The sequence below is a fragment of the Engystomops pustulosus genome, chromosome 1 (genome assembly GCF_040894005.1).
Source record: "Engystomops pustulosus chromosome 1, aEngPut4.maternal, whole genome shotgun sequence".
NCBI lineage: Eukaryota > Metazoa > Chordata > Amphibia > Anura > Leptodactylidae > Engystomops > Engystomops pustulosus.
In genome coordinates, this window is record NC_092411.1 from 37,812,928 (window position 1) to 37,834,915 (window position 21,988).

The following is a 21,988-nucleotide window of genomic DNA, read 5'->3' on the forward strand; positions in this document are numbered from 1 at the left end:
CAAATATCAGGTGCAGGCATAGCCAACACTTTGAGCTTGGTGTGTCATAATTTGGAAATTATCCCCAAAAATTACAATTTTGTGATATTTGTAGCTGTAATAAAAAAGCGTTCTCTTCCCCCAGTATTGCTGAGCAGTAACTGGTGGGTATACTGAGTATGTTAAAAAAATATATAGGTGGCCTAGGGGCGGTACAAAAAAATAAACGTATACTTCTCTTTTCTGGAGCTCCTGGTATCCCATGACACTGCCCTTTTTTTTCACCGGGGCAAGGGCACTCCGATCTGATAACTTCAGTCTGCCTGGCTCACCACCCGTCCCCTATCGCAGCACCTGATACACATTGAAAATAATGCTGGGACAGGGGATGGGACAGTGAAGGGACTGCACCGCGCTCTCAGCAGGAGAGTTGATGCATCTTTGGAATTTTTGTCAGTTTGCTGTGTGTCAGCAAATACCTCTGATGCACGTCACAGGTTAGCCATCACTGTATTAGACAAATTCTGAAGCCAAGTTTAATTTATCTTCATTGGATGAATTTTTTCCTCAATATCAAGAAGAAATAGCAGAAAATGTTATCAGTAAAGACTGCAGGAGGACATAAGGAGTTAAGAGGTGAAAACACTTACATTATAAAGTATTTCACTTATGAGAAAACCCTGCCGAGTTTTGGAATAGCAGAGACGTTCCCCTGCCAAGAAGCTTATTTTGCCAAAGCAGAAAGTAATAGAGGATAAAGTGTACTGTTACACATCATAGGACGCTCATGTGTATTCTCTCCTTCACTAAGCCCCATGTATTACCCTTAATGCTGCCAAGTCCTCAGTACCTGGGCTCTTCTGCTTAATAACACAGACATCGGAGTGTGAGGATATGTTGTAGATTTCCTAACAGAGGATTGAAAAGATTGTTGGTGTGTGAATCCCTTCCAAGCACTTAACCTTTTAAATTTGGCGTTGAATCAAAGAAATTATTCCGTGAGCCCAGTGTTCTTTAGAAAGAATCTATGCAATCAAAGGGGTTTTCAATCATACATAAATTGATGGAAATGGTCTCCAAATGGATTTTGAAAAATCCACCACCTGTTCCAACAGTTCCTGTATCTCTTCTGCTTCCATCTACCAAAGGTAAAAGGTAGAAAGGTAAAACCTTTCTAAGCCAATCACTGACTGAGGGCGGCAATGTCTGTATCTAGTGATATATATCCCCACCTATTAGGTACGTGGAGAGCAGTAGACAATTTTTTTATTTATTTAATACATTGGGGCTCATTTACTAAGGGTGCGAACGCCGCACTTTTGTCAGGTTTCCCGAATATTTCTCTTTTGCCCTGAATCGCGCTGGACTCGAATCCTCATCGGACAACGCACCGCAGGATCGCGACGGGATTGGGTAAGTAAATCTGCCACGTTGTGTGCCTGAAAATCCCCTAATAAATGTTTATTTATACAGACCATTATATTCCACAGATCAGAGGGTATTACATGGTTTACTTTACATTACTATTCACAAGAGCTTACAATCCCCTTTATTTAAACTTTCAACCTTTTTGCAATGACCATCACCCCCTTACTGAGACCACATTTTGTGTGATAGATCTTTTGTTCTCCTACACAGTTATCATACCAGACTTGTCAGTGTTCTTTAAGAAATGCTCCACTTAGGGACAGTTCACATCTCCGTTAGGTCTTCAGTTATTTGTATCAGTTATTGTGAGCCAAAACCAGGAGTGGTTGAAAACACAACTGGTGCAAGTCTTCAGCTCACTACATACTGAAAGGCTGCATAATAATTATATTATATTGAATCTTTGATTGCATCTTTGTGTTTTAGATCCTGCCATGTATTCACCGAAAGAATTATTTCTCTGCCTTCCTGAAGATGGTCCATAGTATTAACGCATTGGAGTAAGTATTCTGCAAATACATACTGGCTCAGATGTATCATTGTGTCTGCGCCAGTTTTTTTTGTCTATGTGTCTTTTTTTTTTTGTCCAAAGTGTCTTTGGAGCTTGCACATGTGCCTTCAATGTGTTTCCACCTCTTTTTTTGTTGCTGTTGCACTTTGTTCACCACTTTAGAAAACGTTGCTTCTAAGGGGGCTGTGCTAGTGCTCAGTCAAAGTTTGCAACACATTTATTACTGCGCTTCGCCACATTTATGTTGCAACAGCATGAAGCAAAATGTAACCAAAAAAAAAAAGATGCAATTGTGTCACATCCTAAAAAAACCAGACCAGATAAACTAAGAGCATGCGACACTATTGGATTTTCTGGTGCAAACTGCACATGAGTAAGGCAAACTGCACTAAGGCAGATAGCACAAGCTTTTTATGTTTTCATATATTGGGGCGACTGTTCTCCTTATTTTTAGTCTGTATGTGCGCTGCTTTCTATTGCGAGAAAGATGTGTGAAAAATAGAAAAATTGTGTTAAGTGGGGACTTTCGGATGAAATGTAACAACTGATGGAGAAGTGATCAGTTCCTTTAAATGCAAAAAAAATGGGTCTCCTCCAATAGTAGACATTAGTACAGAAGTATTCCTTGCAAAAAGTGTCCCTCTAACAAGTTATCACCATCTCCTACATGCAGGAAGGGATTAAAGGGGAACCTATTAAAGTGGAACTTGTTTTTTGGAACTCTAATTCATTAAAAAAATTGCAATTTCTAAAAAAAGGTCTAAAGCAGATTATTGTATTCAAAGATATTATCAGTTTGTATGTTCTCTCCGTGTTTGTGTAGTTTTCCTCCAGGTCCTCTGGTTTCCTCCCACACTCCAAAACATATTGGTAGGTTGATTAGATTGTGAGCCCCTTTGGGGACATAGACTGATTTGGCAAGCTCTATGCAGCGCTGTGTAATCTGTATGCGCTATATAAATAAAGAATTATTATTATTATATTCAATAACATGTTGCACTGAAAATACTGCAATGGAGGATTCATTGAATGATTCAATGCAGTAAGTGCTTTGCATAGAAGAAGCTTCTCCCAGCTGCTACATTCTGCATGTGACTGTTGAATCTCATGCAGGGCTGCAGTATTCCTATACACATGCTGTGGGGCTGCCGAAAAGGGAAAGCATCTCCTTAATGTGATTACTCTCAATGATCTTGTCTGAGGAATGATGTTAATAGTCCAAGCGATTACAGGGCCTCATCTTTAATGTAAAGGAAATGATTTGATGGTAAATACGATCTCAGCAGCTCAGGAATAAAACGTTTCATGTTCTCATTTTGGCTTTGGAGAAATAGCAGACCTCAGATGTTTATGTGAAGCTTGAAGAGGGAATGTGGCCAAGATCTACTGCTATAGAGGAGAGAGGGAGGCGGGCGGCAGTAACTCAGCAATTATTCACCTACACAGTCAAGACATGTGTGGAGGCAGAATAATATATAGCTGAAATGAAGTGAAAAATAGACCCGAAAATGAAGATGTACTGAAAGATCATGAGGCCTAACGCAAGCACAGGATGGCATAGATAAGAGACCGGTGGGTATGAGGAAGGAACAAAGGTCAGGAAGCAGAACTAGGCAACAAAGACTAAACCACACATTAAACATCTGTCAAGCTGCAGCTTACGTACATTGATAAGCGAATAGAGGACATGATAGTGACATTTCTATACTTTTCTGTTACTTTCCCAAGCTGAAGGTGGAAGCTACTGAGATTGTATAGTAACATATATAATCAGGCACTGCGACCGTGGTAATCTTCTTATATTTGTTATCCACGGTCTCCTTCTAAAATCAAGTTTTAACATTATGCTAATGAGACAGAGGGGCTACCTTAGCCCCTCTGTAATCTGACTTCATAGACTGTTACACTGTTTTATGCTCCCCCTGCTTTCTCAGCACTTGTGCAATATTCTCAGTTCTGCTGTATTCTCTGTGCTGAGGAAGCAGGGAGGAGAGTGAGAGAATGTAACAGTCTATAAAGTCAGATCATAGAGGGGCTAGGGTAGTCCGTCAACCTCATTAGCATAATTTTAAGAGTTGATTTTAGAAGGAAGGAGGCCATGGATAATAACTATAGAAGATTACCCCAGTCACAGTGCCTGGATCTAGGAGTAAGAGTCCCTGGATTATCATGATGGATTTTATGGTAGATTTCATTTAAATAGGCTCTCACCTAATGGACAGTGCTGTCTGGGGGGGGGGGGGGGGGACTTGAAGCTGCTGGGCCCCAATACTAGGCCAATACTGACAACAATTATATTTATCACCGGTCTCTTCATTTGGTGAAAAGACTTCTTATGTGTCCCCTAAGGATCCTAAGACCAGCTGTGACTGCACCCTTTACACCCCCTTAGTTCAACACAGTTCTTTAGTTTTCTCAATGAAACAGTTGAGGTCACCGGTGTGTGGGGGTGTTTTCCTTTTAATTCAGGATATAGGAAGACCCAAGTGTGCAGGAGTGAAATCTATAGAGACAGAGAGGTTCTGCTTTACTAGAATTATGCAAAAACCTTTAAAAGTGTTTGGCTTGCCTTAGTTCTACAGTTACATGTAAATGTATCTACCAACTAACCTTTGTACAAGGAATCTATACAGGGTACGATGAGAAAGTATTCCTATAAGAAACAAAGTCCTTATGTAGAAATACAGACGTGCACATTCCCGACTGTCAGATTGGGAATAGTTATATTTACAAAGTTTAACCTTTCTTGAGGGAATTCCAACCCCAGGTTTCATTAAAAATTATTGTCAAGATATTAAGGGCTGGTATATTTCTACGGCTTTGAAAAACAGGAATAGAAAACTACTTTATTGAAGCCTTCTATTATATTATTAGAATGTTTAGGTTAAGTTTATGAAGTGAACCTTACAGACCACCATCAAATGAAAGACACCGTCAGTCTTCTTCTGAAAAGTCCAACATTGACCAGGATAATTGTTTGCTCCAGCGCTCTCCTAAACTCCTCCACTCACCAACCTGCTAACTCAGGGCAAACGGCAAGTTTATCTTTCATCCTGCACTGATATTCTACACTTCGTTTTTAAACATGAATTTTTATTTATTAATGAACTGCTCATTTGATAATTGTAATTGATAGACATTGTAGTAATTAAGTATTTTATGAATTGCTAAGAAACATCATTGGAAAAAGCTTGAAATCAGCAACAGCAGGTGAATATCTCACCAGCCATAAAGGAAGTGGTAGATCATAGCAGTGTCGGACTAGGGTCTCTGGGGCCCACGGAGTTTATGCTGGGGGCCCATTCTCCATCACCAAATAGAAAACAAACTCTAGTAGCCTTCAAATTGGGTCATCTTCTGCTGTACCTCTGGTGTGGAGTACTGGGTTAGAGCCTGGGCCCACCAGAGAATCCTCTGATACTCTGGTGGGCCAGTCCAACACTGGATCATAGACATCCTGAATTTTTATAATGTGCAGATTGACATGAAATCTATCAATAGAAAAATGTGGCAATTGATTTAATTGAGCTTTTAGATATTATTAATAAAGTATTTTTAACCTTTTAAGAGACTATCTACTGCATAGACTCAGTATAAGCTGATAAGCCGACCCGAGCATGAGCACCTAATTTTGCCACAAAAAAATGGGAAAGCCTATTGACTCGAAGATAAGCCCAGGGTGGGAAATTTACAAGCTACTGGTAAATTTAAAAAATAAAAATATATACCAATAAAATCATGTTAAATACATGCGAAAGGGCACCCCCACCCCTCAGTAATGCATTAGGAATGGCCCCCTACTCCAGAAACCCATCTATAGTGACCCCCCATTAATTAGTTTTTAGTCCCAAAAATTAGGCAGCATAGAAAAATAATAAAGCTAGTACAGGTGTGCCAAGAGGCCCCACAGCAGAGGTCTGTATGACAGACTGCCAGCTGCAGAATCACTTGCATGCATGTGATTATTTACTGAAACCCAGGACTGCTTCATCAATTGGGCTGCTGGAGCTCCTGGCCAGGGCCCCCCAGAATTGCAGGGCCCAGCAGTGCCAATGATGATCTGGCCCCAAGTGGGGGAATTTTTCAGCATCAAAAATGTGCTAGATAAAATTTGGCTTACAGTATACTCAAGTATATACAGTATTTTAATCTTTCACGCCTAAGGATTTTCTTTTAAATTTTCATTGTCACATTTCAAGAGCAATGCTTTCATTATTTTTCCTTGTACACAACCTACAGGGTTTTGTTTTTTGTAGGATAAGAATATTTTATTGCCTACATTTTGAGTTACTGGTTAATTGTTTATTAATCTTTCTGGGGCAGAATGTAAAAATATTTTTTTTTTTTATGCTTTTAAACGAAGGAGTCACAAATTGATTTTAGAATTTAGTTACCAGTAGTTTAGTTTCATTTTGATTCAGTATTTCCACACGTGTAAATTAGGAAAAGAAACTCAGCCATTTCTTTAATATGATGCATGAAGCTTATAAAGTGACATATTATGCATTGGTACCATAAATGTTTTAGATGTTAAAAATGACCTTTTTCAAGGGGAGGGGGATTTCTTTTACATTTTATTATACAGTATTTAGAAATGTCCTCTTAGACTAGAAGTGATGATAAGGTGTTAATATTATGTTTTGGAATATTGAATAAAGAAAAATAGAAACATTTCCTGAAGTTTTGGGGTTTTTAGACTCAGTAGTTGGGGTTTTTAGACTGTGAGTTGTCTTTTCTATCTTGCCCTCTATACTTTTCGGGCAGGGTATTATCATCAGAAGACAGGATTACAATGAAGAGTCACACCTTGTAAAGTTAACCATTAAATCCTGATAAGTGATAAGGATATATCCGCCCTTGCATTGTGAACCTTGCACACAACACTGAACATGCCCACAACATTGGAAGTCATCAGGGGGCATTTATGAATCCCAGTTGCTAGAATCCTGGCTTTAAAAATTGGAAAATTTTGCCATTTTGAGCTTCCTTCCTCAAATATTTTACAACACTTTGCATACTTTCACAACTGTCCATAGTTTTTCTTTTTCTACCCAAAACTACCTCCAAGATGCACAGCATCAAGTAGTGAACTTTTCCTCTGATGATTACCACCACATGTTTATCATGTCAATTATATTATTATGATCTGTATGTGTTGTGACCACCACAAAATGTTTCAAACTTTGTGTTGGGTCCAGTTTTGTCTATTTCGTGTTTTCCTTGGTTATGTTAAGTCCTCTCTGTACCATTTGCAGGTAATTATTGATTGTGATTTTTGTAAAGTGATAGTTAATATTGTTGGGCAGAAACTCTAATGGACTTAAAATTTGTATATGTTAACGTGTTTGACAATTTTAATAGTCTTCAACTTGACTTTTTAGTAATATCTTTACTATATCTTTAGGTAGAGATACCATAGAAAATGTATTTATTTGATTCTGAACATAGTGGGGCAAAGGGAGATTACCAAATCAGTCCCTGTCCCCATGGGGCTCACAATCTAATCAACCTACCAGTATGTTTTGGAGTGTGGGAAACCCATGCAAACACAGAGAGAACATACAAACTCTTTGCAGAAGTTGACCTTGATGGGACTTGAACCCAGGACCCCAGCGCTGCAAGGCTGTAGTGCTAACCACTGAGCCACTGTTCTGCCCCATTCACTGTCTATGAGAGTATTGGATATAGCTGAGTATTGTGATTGGCAATTTCGGACACTGCGATGCGTGCTCATCCTGCTGATCCACCCATTATTGAGAATTGGATCTCCCTTGATGCATTGCTGCGGGTCCTGTTCTCATTTTCTGTGGGGGTTAAACAAACATTTTGGGGAAATATCAAATTGTCAGCATCACCTAATGTAATGTTATCATCAATGTTGTCAAATTTTAACACATGTATGAATATGAAAAGTTTTCTTAATTTCTTACGTGTGGTATGTATTATTTCAGAATGAGGAAGCAGAAGAGTTGTTTGCCATGTCTTCAGCGTCAGAAGGTTACCGTCTTCCTGATAGCCGTGTCCCTTCTTTGTATTTTGATGGTTTTGAAAGTCGAATCAATTTTCCCTAAAACTCTAAGTTATTTTGTGGAGCCGCATCTTTTCTCTTCCTTTATTACCAGAAATGCCATACCAAATGATTCCTCTAACAGTATCGACTGCACAGCCATATATGAGATGGAACCCATGGAGATCGGGAAAGGTTTACAACTTAGGAGACGACGTATTATTGACCTTGAAGATGTAGACGTCGTGACAATGACTAATAACTGTGTAGACTATAAAAACGTACGTCAATATGACCAGAAACCTATCTCGCCGGAAGAGAAGGACTTTCCCATAGCCTATTCAATGGTTGTACATAAAGATGCTATAAGTGTGGAACGTCTTCTGCACACCATATACAGTCCCGCTAACGTCTACTGCATCCATTATGACCAAAAATCGCCTTCCAATTTCAAGAAAGCCATGATAAACTTAGCCAACTGCTTCCCTAACGTCTTCATCGCATCAAAGATTGAGACAGTAGTTTATGCTCACTTTTCAAGACTACAAGCCGACCTGAACTGTTTGTCGGATTTGCTGAAGTCCCCCGTGCAGTGGAAATATGTCATTAACTTGTGTGGACAGGACATGCCACTGAAATCCAACTATGAACTTGTCTCCGAGCTCAAAAAGCTTAATGGAAAGAATATGCTGGAGACATCGAAACCGACAGATATTAAAAGAGATCGCTATACCTACCATCATGAGATCCGCTTTGTGGTAAAATTTGAATATGTACAGATGCCAATTAGGACTTTTACTACAAAATCTCCTCCACCTGAAGGTATTGAGATGTATGTTGGAAGTGCCTATTTTGTATTAAGTCGTCCATTCATTCAGTATGTGTTTGATTCACCGCTAGCTAAACAGTTTTTACAATGGTGCGAAGACACTTTTTCACCAGATGAACATTTTTGGGCAACTTTAAATCGGGTGCCAGGTGCACCTGGGGGGCTATCGAGGTCAGAAGGGGAGGTAACAGATATGGATAGCAAAACTCGGCTTGTAAAATGGATGTATATGGACGAAAGTCAATATCCACCTTGCACTGGAACTTACGTCCGAAGTGTGTGTATTTATGGGGCGCCTGAGCTACGATGGCTGCTTAATTCAGGGCATTGGTTTGCAAATAAGTTTGACCCAAAGGTGGACCCTATTTTAATCAAATGCTTAGTGGAGAAGATTGAAGAACGGCAGAAGAAATGGGTTAACATGTCCTCCAGAATGACTTTTGAGGACATCACTCTGGGTGGTGCTTTGGATTGAGGAATGACAACTCAAAATGACAAATGTTCTCAAAATTGTCAAAGAAAGAGTCATTTATACTTACATTATTCTTTGCAATATGGACATTTAAAGCAAAGCAGGTGGTTTCTACTGCCCTGTCTGAGATGAGTATAATATGTCAAGTCAAGGTCCATGTTAGGAGCAATAGGATAGGAAGTGGAGAAGAAAAAGCCAAGAACTACTGACGGGAGAAGAGAATATAAGAGTCCTGATCACCACTTTCACAGTGATTGACAGCCTTTGGTGTTCACCCACTAACACAGGGAAAGTGGTCAATTACTGTCAAGTAGGTGGGGTAAGCAGGACTCTTTATGTCTCTCCTAGGAGTCTGGTTAGGGGTTATTCTGCTCCTAATCACAAATCAAACCAACATATGAATGATCCCATTGTCTCTTTCACCATGTATAGGACAGCAAAAGGTGCACTGTTAATAAATGTTACCCTTTCTACAATAGGGATCACTTATTAAAACTGTCTAAAGGAAAAAGGCTTAGTTGCCTATAGAAAGTAATCACAAAGCAGCATAGGCACAAATAGTCAATATACCAGTTTCCTTCTGTATACCAGATTCCTTCCATTGCTGTATTCACCTCCTGTACTGGGTCTTTTCTAAAATGGCCACTGTTTTCTTCACGGAAGAAGTCACAGACATGCTTCCCTCTAAAAGTCAGTGGCCGTTTTAGGAGAGACCTGACAGAGGAAGTGGTAAAGTATCTGAGGCTCCTGTAGCAACAGGCATGTGAAATATTCATACTTAATTGATAGTTTGCTTTACAGGTGGAGGGTAAAATCCAAAGCAAAAATTATTTTGAGGGAAAATTTTCAAAATTCCAAAAATTTTGATGCTGCAGATAACTTTACTTCTTGAATGGTATTTGCTTTGGATCCTTCAAAGCTAAACTGAGCACAAGATAAGAGCCAGTGACAATGGGTCCCGTTATCGAACTAATCGTCCAGAAAGATTAACCAATAAGGATTGTCTGAAGTGGGGAATCTGTGTTTGCCTGGATTATATGCGTAGAAGAGAATGGTAAGGATGTAGTATTTATGATTTATCTTCTGCAAAGGCCATCAATTCGTGGGGAGCTGACAACTGACCCTGACACCTTGGGACATAGAACTGGTTGACTCAATGGGGCACATTTACTTAGTTTTGGCAGTTAGATCGCTAGCGATCTCCCCGAAAGTGCATTGTCAGCCGATAATGCACTATGCCACGATTCACTATGATCGTGTGCCTGATATGCTGCATGTGTCGCTTCTCCACTCTGGTCCGACAGAGTTCTCCTTCTTCTTCCCGGTACATGTAAGTGCATTGTCTTGTGACTTAATTTGAAAGTTAAATCCCGCGCTCACTCCAAATCAGTCGGATCGTCCAACGGCCCGTCCCCCGATTTCTGGCGCTTTGGAAGCCATTGCAGCTGTGCCTAAAACCGACTGCATGCGACACAATCCCAGCGCAGACACCTGTTAAATACCTGTCCAAACCCTGAAAATGCTGCAAAGTCCGACGAAAGTGAGAAGCAGGACCCTTAGTAAAAAGTTTTACGAGTTCCATCATCGATAAGGGCATAAATAAAACATGTCCTGTTAACAGTTGATTAGTGCAGGAGCCACATGTCGTCCCCCATCACGATGGCCTAACCGGATGATAGGCCACCAATACTAAAGCCCACCATCCCCTTTAAGTGCTAGTTTATAGCCATTGCTGTAGATTTTTGTCTCTATCAATCATTTTCTATTAGACCGATTTTGACACAGTGGGTCAGATTTATCAAGTGTCTGAAAGTCAGAATATTCCCAGTTGCCCATGGCAACCAATCACAGCTCCCCTTTAAAATATTCATGAGCTTTAGTAAAATGAAAGCTGAGCTGTAATTGGTTGCCATGGGCAACTAGAAATATTCTGACTTTCAGACACTTGATAAATCTGTCCCAATGTTCTGGGAGCGGAGCTTCATTCAGAAATAACTAGTTGAAATTTGATCTAATTTCTGCAATGTGGCAAGCTATGGACTCCGGTCATCTGCTTCCAAACTATTACTACTGATTATTCTTCATTTCTCATCTTAAGAGAAGTCATTTCAGATAGAGACTCTATCATGAGCACAGGGAGTTGTTTTTTTCACTCCGCTGATGTATGGTTATCTCTGAAAGCAGATATACCTATTAGAATGTAATGACATATAATTATCTGCTTTCCACCTGTAAAAACATTCACCATAGGTGTTAACTCTCAATCACTGAAAGTGACAGTGATTTCGCTGTAATATTTAATGCACTGATGTACAGTTTTTGTGTTTTTTATGCTATTATTTTGTTTGTGCCAAAGAAAAACTCAGGATGATTGTAAATGACTGTCGGCTTTAGATCTATTTGTATATTAGATTTCTTTATGTGAACTGATTTACAATGTGCTTAAGCCATACTCTGCCTCCTTTGACTAGAGTTTGGAGAATATGTATTATAGTTTTCTCCTGATTCTAGCAATTTGATGTCTAGTTTTTGGAGGCAAAATTAAAGGGGTTTTCTAGGAAGTGTGGAAAATCTATTAGAGGCAAAAAATGAAAGCTTACTTACCCTACTCCAATTCCCACATTGCCCCAGTACTTCTGCCTGGGGGCTAACAAAGGATGTGACGCCCATTGTCCCATGAGGTAGCAGTGTCCTGTGGTCCGAGGAGACCATTCATTGGTGAGTCTATAGGAGAGGTCATTCATTAGCAGGTCCTGTGACCCTCTGAATTTTCCAGCCAGACACAGGGCCAAAAAGACAGAAGTACCAAAGCGACCCAAGGTATGTTTTGGCCTCCCCTTCCACAACCCTAATGTGATTTCCAGAACTCCTAGTAAACCCCTATAGTATTATTCTGTCTTCTGTGTGATTGTTCGTTTTTAAAACTTGCCAAAACCAAATTGTGTAATGAATAATTTTTGCATCAATAGACAAGAGGGACTGGACTCCATTTTTGTAGAAGATAAGATACTTGGATATAACAACAGGTAATCTGGGAAATTTCTGCTCTGGGAAAAATGAAGATTTTTGGTTGCTAGGGATTGTAACAAATTTTCTCTTGGTGCTATGTGATGGTATCTGCATCTGTTGTTATATTTCATTACAATGTTCTCATTATCTTTATAAAAAGTCAGTGTATACTGTTTAGTGTTGTGAACTCAGTATCGGTTAGTAATGTCAAAAAGTAAGAGTTCTCCTTACAAAGACTTTGCCAATTAGGGTGTATGGAGACTTATAGCGATTGATGATTCACTAGAGGATTCTGGGAAATATGCAGATACATTTTCCAATATGGGATAAGGAAAACCACTTCTCTTTTAGCTACCTTGTAAGGAAGAGATGCCTTACCATCAAGCATGACTTTCAGGAAGCCTAATGACATGATGTGGGATTAAAGCCAAACCAGTTTATGTATTCCAGAAGGAACAAACTACCAACTGTAGACAGCACTGTTTCGACCTGATTGTGGTTATTCTTGTCCCATTCTGGAAAACTTATTTGTGCAGACATGCTGCAGGCTGCTCAGCCTGGTAACTTCTCCAGAAGCCATTGCGAGTACATGTAGCCAGCTGCCCAGCCTAGTGACGTTTCCAGAAGCCATTGTAGTCTTCATAGAATGGAGAATGGGGCTTCTTTATGACAAATTGACCTTTTCAAGATTCAGTACTTTGCACACGGTGCACTTTTTTGTCCATTTAAGAATCTTGTTAAATACTTGAAACACTTCCAAAGTTAAACACTGCAGGAAATTCCATGGGGAAGGTATTTTACCCATAATAGGAATTTACACATTCACTCAAATTCTCTTGTATAATGATGACATGGAGATGCCATAGGTCCATACCAAAGATATACACTATGGTATTTTCTATAATAACAGGGTGACCCTAGCATATTATAGACTGTTCATGGCAGCCTACATTGTGTCTACAAAGAAGTAGAGAAGTATATATGTGCCATTATGCTAAACAGGCAGTCCCCGGGTTACGTACAGGATAGGTTCTTTAGGAAGTTAGGTTGAATTTGTATGTAAGTCGGTACTATTATATTTTATAATTGTAGTTCCAGACAAAAATTTTTTTTATCTCAGTGACAATTGGACTTTTGCTGTCAAGAGAACAAGGATTATCAATAAAAATACATTACAGACATTTGACAGCTGATCATTGCAGCCTGAGAGTATAGTAACATCCAGAGACCTCACCAGAGATCACAGTGGGCAGAGGGGTCTGTAACTTGGGGTCGTCTGTAAGTCGGTTGTCCTTAAGTCAGTGGCCATCTATAAACCCGACCCTGCTGATGTTGTGAACGATTGCCTTGTCTGTATTTACACCTCACATTATCAGATTTCTGTCATTTCTAGTATTACAGTGTGTGTGTATGCAGTGTGTGTGTATTTTTTGTTTTCTGTGGATGAATGTGTGTATGTGTGTAAGAGTGTACAAATTTGTGAGTATACAAATAAGTATATTATGGGGGACCCCATTCAGAAGTCTGCTATGGAGCCCCCTGCCTCTCCTTAGTACATGCCTGAAGGCTGGGGATACGCATAGGGAACTCACTACAGGTAAGCTGCAGCAGAATCACTGTTGGGTAACCCACTGTGATTTACATTAGCAGCATTGTGGAGGACCTGCATGCTATTATAAAAAAAATGCAGTGGGATTAGAAACAGAATCATGTCAGTCATTGCTGCAATCTCCAATCATGAAATGTAACCCAATCCAATGCAAAGGTTGGATTTCAGGTGGTTTCTACTACAGGTGCAGTTCCAATGCATGTGATTTGCAAAGTGTTTTTCCAGTCTTACATGCTGTTCCCAAAACAACCAATCAGAATTCAACTTTTATTTAGGAATTAGGTTGAAGCAATGCAAGCTCAGTTGTGATTGGTTTCTTTGGACCGGGATCGTCCTGAGACATGGGGGCCATTACACACACAGCGCAGACAGTTTACATCCAGATGGAGCTGCCGCTGTCCCGACGTTCAGAATAATGAGGAGATAATACAAGGTTATGATGTCACATAAGTCATTTTGTTATTCGGTAAAAGCTTTCTGTGCAGGCACGCAAAGGCTTTTTAACAAAATCAAGTGGAAATACAGTATTGTAAACAGGATGTCAATTATTTTATAATAAAGATAATGATGGTTTACTGCTGGCATTAAGCTGGATGTTGTGCGCAAAAATTATTTTCAGTTTTCTCTGTTCTTTGTTGCTACAGTAAAATGTGAGACATAGGTCTGGTAGGGTCCTGGGTATAACTAGTATCTGGCCCCATCTATACACAGCGGATGCAGTTACTACACTACAAGCTGGGGTAAAGCTGACTCATTCAACATTTTAAGACCTTTTTAATGAAATCTACTTAATTACTATGTAAACTTCTTCACTTTTCCTTTGCCTCCAATATACATAAAGAAATGTCTAACTTATATGGAGATTAGCACACTATCCGGCATTCTATAGGGGCTGATACACATATTTAGCGGCACTTTGAACTTTATTTCTAGTCCTGACTGTTAGGCCTTATTCACACGGCCGTTGTGGGACGTATATACGGCGCCGTTTATACGTCGGATATACATCCCCCATAGGCCGGCAATGGGCGCACGCCACCTTATGGAGCAGTATGGTGCCGCACACATGCGGCACCGTACCGTTCCGTAACCATGAAAAGATAGGACATGTCCTATCAGACCAGTGCGATCAGACCAGTGCTTGTTCGGGCGGGGGGCTGTCAACTGGGCCGTAGGGTGGGGAGGAGGGGCATCCGTTCTGTCAATGGCCGGCTGTGCCGCCATGCAGGGGGAAGGGCGGGGGCAGTGTTGCCCCCTAGTAGCTAGTAGTCACAGTGATGCCCCCTAACAGCTAATAGTCACAGTAATGCCCCATAGTAGCTAGTAGTCACAGTGATGCCCCCTATTAGCTAGTAGTCACATTGATGCCCACAGTGGACAATAGCTACAGTGATACAGCGCCTGCTCCCAGTATCCAGTAGTCACAGTGATGCCCACAGCAGTCACAGTGATCCCCTCAGTAGTCACATTGATGCCCCAGTAGTCACTGCAACTGACCCATCATTCAGTAGTCACAGTGATTCCCACAGTAGACAGTAGTTACAGTGATGCCCCCAGTAGCCAGTAGTTAGAGGGATGCCCCCAGTAGTCACAGTCATGCCCTCAGTAGCTGGTAGTTTCAGAAATGCCCCCAGTACCCAGCAGTCATACCTACCTTGTTCCTCTCTGTTCTTGCAGATTCTTCACACCGATATTGGAGCTGTGACACATGATGATATCACATGTCATGTTATAGATGGAGAACAGTGGAGCACGGCGACACATATTTCCAATGGTCTTAGGCGACCCCTTTGAAAGGGCCGTTCAACCCCCAAAGGAGTTGCGACCCACAGCTTAACAACTGCTGATATAGAGGAATAGAGTGACATATTTTCTCCATACTAACATTTCACAATTGTCAGTTTTAATACATTCTGTTTGCTTCCAACATTCAGGACCTCCAAAAATAATGAGAATGCAGGTCAGGGGCGTTGCTAGGGTGGTAAGAGATCTGGGGAACGGGCCCCAATGCATGTGTATCGCACTTTCAGTAATACCCCCTCCTGTACATAACCCCCTCACATTTGCTTGTGCCAATAACAATGTTACTGAGTGTATATGCAGCTACAGAAACCACAGGAGAAACTTGTTCCATCCAGTGACTGCAGGAGACATTTCACTATAAGGCCACGTCTCGTCTTTAGCCTTGTTTCCTTCCTGTGGAGTTTACCACACAGACACAGCTTATGTCCTTCATTGTCCCGAATTCTTAGTTCTCTGAAGGCGCGTTCACATTTTGCCGTTACAAATGCATCGCAATCAGTTTTGAGGTTGTTTTAGTTGCAGTTTTTGTTATTTTGAACAATATTTGTTGCACAGGTTTCCCCTTCAAACTCAAATTCACCCTTTCAATTCAGTTTCACTGGAAACTCATGTGAGATCAAATCGAGACCCGTCCTATTGCCACGTGTGAGCACGCCCCAAAAATGTCCCCACAGTCCTCCAGTAATGTCCCTCACAAATTCCCCCAGTAATATCCCCCACACATCCCCCCCAGTATTGTCCCCCAGTAATGTCCCACATAATCCTCCAGTAATGTCCCCCACACAGTCCTCCAGTAATGTCTCCCACACAGTCCTCCAATAATGTCCCCCACACAATCCCCAGTAATGTCCCTCACACAGCCCCCCAGTAATATCTCCCACACAGTCCCCAGTAATGTTCCCCATACATTCCTCCAGTAATGTCCCCCACACAGCCCCCCAGTAATGTTCCCCACACAACCCCCCAGTAATGTCCCCCAGTAATGTCCCCCAGTAATGTCCCCCACACACAGCCCTATGTAATGCTCCAAGTAATGTCCCCACACAAAGCCCCCCTGTAATGTGCACCTGTAAAGTTCCTCAGTAATGTCCCCACACACAGCCCCCCCTGTAATGTCCCCACACACAGCCCCCCTGTAATGTTCCTCAGTAATTTCCCCTATTAATGTCCCCCACACATAGCCCCCTCTAATGTCCCTCATTAATGTCCGCACACGCAGCCCCCCTGTAGTGTCCCCCAGTAATGTTCCTACACACAGCACCCCTGTAATGTCCCTCAGTAATGTCCCCACACACAGCCCCCCTGTAATGTCTCCACACACAGCCCCCATGTAATGTCTCCCAGTAATGTCCCCCAGCAATGTCCTCACACACAGCCCCCCTGTAATGTCCCTCAGTAATGTGCCCCACACAGCCCTCCTGTAATGTCCCCACACACAGCCCCCCTGTAATGTCCCTCAGTAATGTCCTTCAGTAATGTCCCCACACAGCCACCCTGTAATGTCCCCACACACAGCCCCCCAGTATTGTCCCCCAGTAATGTCCTCACACACAGCCCCCCTGTAATGTCCCCCACACACAGCCCCCCTATAATGCCTCCTGTAATGTTCCCCAGTAATGTGTCCCACACACAGCCCCCCTGTAATGTCCCCCAGTAATGTGTCCCACACACAGCCCCCATGTAATGTCCCTGAGTAATGTCCTCACACACAGCCCCCCTGTAATGTCCCCCAGTAATGTCCCCTACTAATGTCCCCCACACACAGCCCCCTGTAATGTCCCTCAGTAATGTCCGCACACACAGCCCCCTGTAGTGTCCCTCAGTAATGTTCCTACACACAGCACCCCTGTAATGTCCCTCAGTAATGTCCCCACACACAGCCCCCTGTAATGTCTCCACACACAGCCCCCCTGTAATGTATCCCAGTATTGTCCCCACACACAGCCCCCCTTATGTCCCTCAGTAAATTCCTCACACACAGCCCCCCTGTAATGTCCCCCTGTAATGTCCTCACACACAGCCCCCTGTAATGTCCCTCAGTAATGTGCCCCACACACAGCCCCCCTGTAATGTCCCCCTGTAATGTCCCCACACACAGCCCCCCTGTAATGTCCCTCAGTAATGTGCCCCACACACAGCCCCCCTGTAATGTCCCCCTGTAATGTCATCACAAACAGCCCCCCAGTAATATCCCCCAGTAAAGTCCTCACACACAGCCTCCCTGTAATGTCCCCCACACACAACCCCCCTGTAATGTCCCCCAGTAATGTGTCCCACACACAGCCCCCATGTAATGTCCCCCTGTAATGTCCTCACACACAGCCCCCCAGTAATGTCCCACAGTAATGTCCCACACACACAGCCCCCTGTAATGTCCGCACACACAGCCCCCCTGTAGTGTGCCCCAGTAATGTTCCTACACACAGCCACCCTGTAATGTCCCTCAGTAATGTCTCCACACACAGCCCCCCTGTAATGTCTCCCAGTAATGTCCCCACACACAGCCCCCAAGTAATGTCCCCCAGTAATGTCCTCACACACAGCCCCCTGTAATGTCCCTCAGTAATGTGTCCCACACAGCCCTCCTGTAATGTCCCCACACACAGCCCCCCTGTAATGTGCCTCTGTAATGTTCCCCACACAGCCCCCCTGTACTGTCCCTCAGTAATGTCCTTCAGTAATGTTCCCACACAGCCACCCTGTGATGTCCCCACCCACAGCCCCCTTGTAATGTCCCTCAGTAATGTTCCACACACAGCCCCCTCTAATGTCCCTCAGTAATGTCCTCACACACAGCCCCCAGTAATGTCCCCCAGTAATGTCCTCACACACAGCCCCCCTGTAATGTCCCCCACACACAGCCCCCCTGTAATGTTCCCCAGTAATGTGTCCCACACACAGCCCCCCTGTAATGTCCCCCAGTAATGTGTCCCACACACAGCCCCCATGTTATGTCCCTCAGTAATGTCCTCACACACAGCCCCCCAGTAATGTCCCCCAGTAATGTCCTCACACACAGCCCCCCTGTAATGTCCCCCACACACAGCCCCCCTGTAATGTTCCCCAGTAATGTGTCCCACACACAGCCCCCCTGTAATGTCCCCCAGTAATGTGTCCCACACACAGCCCCCATGTTATGTCACTCAGTAATGTCCTCACACACAGCCCCCTGTAATGTCCCCTAGTAATGTCACATATTACACAAATATTTACATATTGTGGATGGAGAAGCTTGAAGAGTGAAACATCTAATTGCATGCCATAGATAAAATAACAGCTCTGCAGACATGTTATAACAGATGGGTAAAGCTATGTATAGCGATTCGTAAGCGAATTTCCATTTTTCCTTGTATAACATGTTCTATATGTTCCCTTTGGGATTATGCCAGACATTGTGACATAACCTAAACAATAGGTGAAGTACTGGTTAATATTGATGTATATGCTGAGCAAACCTAAGGGTCAAAGTGTCAGAGAACTGGTTCTAGTCTCCTGTTTTACTCTAATTCACTTCTTTAAAAACCCCACCATGGAGTAATAATGATAAATCTTTATTTACATAACGCGCACAGATTACCCAGAGCTGCACAGAACTTGCCAAATCAGTCCCTGTCCCCAATGAGGCTCACAATCTAATCAACCGAACAGTATGTTTTGGAGTGTGGGAGGAAACCAGAGGAAACCCACACAAACACAGGTAGTTAACCTGTTAAGTGCCACAGTCAAACCCGGCCATGGCACCCAATATTGCTGCCGATGGACGACGCCATCTTGGATGGCCGATCGCCACCATGATGTAATTGGAGGGGGGCGATTGGTTGCCATGGCAGTTATAGAAACTCGTAGGTCTGTGAATGACAGGCTATTACAGATCATCAGTAAAATAGTATGGGCAATCAGACCCTGCAGGGTTAAAGGGAACCTGTCATTAGGGACCTCATTTTCACTAAAGACAGGTTACAAAAGCCTATTACAGCTGCAGTGCAAATATACCTCTCTGCTTTCTTTAAGTATTACAGTACAATAAAATTGAGTGTTATAATCCTTTCTTCCCCACTGATGTCAGCTGACCAGGCTGTGAGCTCTGTGAAGGAGCAGGAGGGAGAAGCTGTACAGGAGCACAAAGGTGGGGGCTGAGAGCTAAGCAGTCTGCAGCACAGACAAGTCACATGTTGTTTTTCCAAACCAAAGCCCAACCCCTGGGACTACACAGAGGATTCTGTCCGGGTATAATATAAGTTATAACACACAATTATATTTTAATGCAAATGCTTAGAAAAAGCAGAAAGACATATTTGGAATGCAGCTGTAATGGGCTTCTATAACCTGTCTTTAATGAAAATGAGGTTCCTGGCGACAGGGTCCTTTTAATGTACCCTAGAGCAGTGGTGGGGAACCTATGGCACGGGTGCCAGAGGTGGTACCCGGAGCCCTCTCAGTGGGCACTCAGGCTGTTGGCCCATGGGAGAGTTTGCCAGACAGTCCCTGGACTTGCCATGCTTAGCATTATTTTAATGTGAAGCATCCAGGTCTACCTGAGACTGCAGGAGAGAGGAAGTGTGGACAGGGTCAAGTTATCATTGGAGCTCCTTCTGTGTGACCCCTGAACCTTCTTGTTCAGGGGGCTGTCAAGGGAAGCTCCAGTGGCAATCCAAATTTCTACTCCTTTAGACAAAGATATTGGTGCCCTCAGGCCCATTGAAAGCTGTGGTATAGCATGGAGCAAGAAGATTGTAATAAGTTACTTCTTGAATTGCTGTGTTGGCACTTTGCAAAAAATGTACAGGTTTTGGCTTGCAGTTTGGGCACTCGACCTCTAAAAGGTTTGCCATCACTGCCCTAGAGGGCATGGAATAATATTAAAAAAAAAAAAAAGAAAAATATTAAAAAAGGGAAAGTTAAAATCACCCCCCTTTCCCTAGAGAACATATAAAAATAAATAAACCGTAAAAGTTATAAACATGTTACGTATCACTGCGTCGCAAAATGCGCGTTCTATCAAAATATAAAAAAGATTATTACTGGCCATGAACACTGTAAGGAAAATAGCGCCCAAATGTCAGAATCTGCACTTTTTCACCATTTTCCCGTCCATGAATATTTCAGAAGGGAAGGTCCCAAATTGTTAAAACACCACAGCATCCTGCAAAAAATTACACCTACATAGGCCTGTAACAAGGAAAAATATGCAGTCGGTAACAAGTACCTCCAGTCCCGGCTCACACCACAAATGTGGACGACCCCTCTTCTCCTTATGTGCACGGACCGGTCAGGAGCGTGACCGTAGACACAGCAAACAAAGGCATATAGCCATAAGTCCAGCACGAGATGGTGGAGAGGTAAAATAGTATTCTTTATTGTTCAAAGATTAAAAGCTTCCATATAGGAAATCACAGGTGGCGTCACAGACCGACGCGTTTCGACACGACAGTGTCTTTATCAAGGTCTAACACAAACACATATGGACTTACTATTTAAAAAAAACCGCGTCCAAGAAGCTCCGCCCCGCGCCGCTGTGAAGCCTGTCACGTGACCGGAGCCAATTGGACCGGAGTCCAAATAGGTATAATAAAACATCGCATTATAATAAAAAACATCAGCATGTCTGGCGAGATAACAACAAGGGGAAGGATACAGATGTTATCAAGAAATATCGTAAATCATTTGGAACAGAGCATCAGATATATCTTATTAGTCAAGAGGACTGAAAAGCATTACGAACCGGCATGGATGACCAAATCGTAGGATGAACTAGTGGGTAAGTATGAACTAATATCTGTTAACACTTGTCTATACCAATAGTAGTACCTTAGTGAGATCGATCTTCAATAGCATAGAATTGTTGTAAAAAGTGATCAACCCAGGCCCCTAATCTTTCCCCTAAACTTCCAATACCAGCCACTATTGGACGTAGTGGTGGTGGGAAGACCCCTTTATGTGTTTTCGGGAGGGAATGGAAAATAGGTGTGGTGGGGTTCTTCACATACAAAAAATCACGCATTTTGGTGTCTAGAACCCCCATACTAACACCCTCATGTAAGAGATTTTTTTACTTAACGAGACAGGCTGAAGTGGGGTCACTGGTAACCTTTCTATATGTATTGGTATTGTTTAGCATGGCCATATTTTCCCTTTCGTAAAGGGTGGCATCTAAGATGACCACTGAACCCCCCTTATCTGCCTGGCGCACAACAATGTCCTTGTTTTTCTTAAGTTGGACAAGAGCTCTAGTTTCCTCTCTGGATAGGTTAGAGGGCCTATTTCTGGACCTGTCACAATTATTCTTCAATTCAATAAGGTCCCTTTCTATGGCCTCTTGAAACCTATCCAGGTTGGAAGTC

At 42.4% G+C, this 21,988-nt stretch overlaps 1 protein-coding gene across 1 annotated transcript; it reads left to right on the forward strand.

The window, feature by feature from the left end:
- The first annotated feature begins 1,807 nt into the window (after positions 1 to 1,807).
- GCNT4 (glucosaminyl (N-acetyl) transferase 4) lies at positions 1,808 to 14,432 on the forward strand. Its single transcript, XM_072138454.1, has 2 exons — positions 1,808 to 1,907; positions 7,870 to 14,432. Exons 1-2 carry the CDS (start codon positions 1,882 to 1,884, stop codon positions 9,227 to 9,229), a joined length of 1,386 nt encoding a protein of 461 aa, XP_071994555.1. The 5' UTR covers positions 1,808 to 1,881; the 3' UTR covers positions 9,230 to 14,432.
- The last annotated feature ends 7,556 nt before the right edge of the window (positions 14,433 to 21,988 follow it).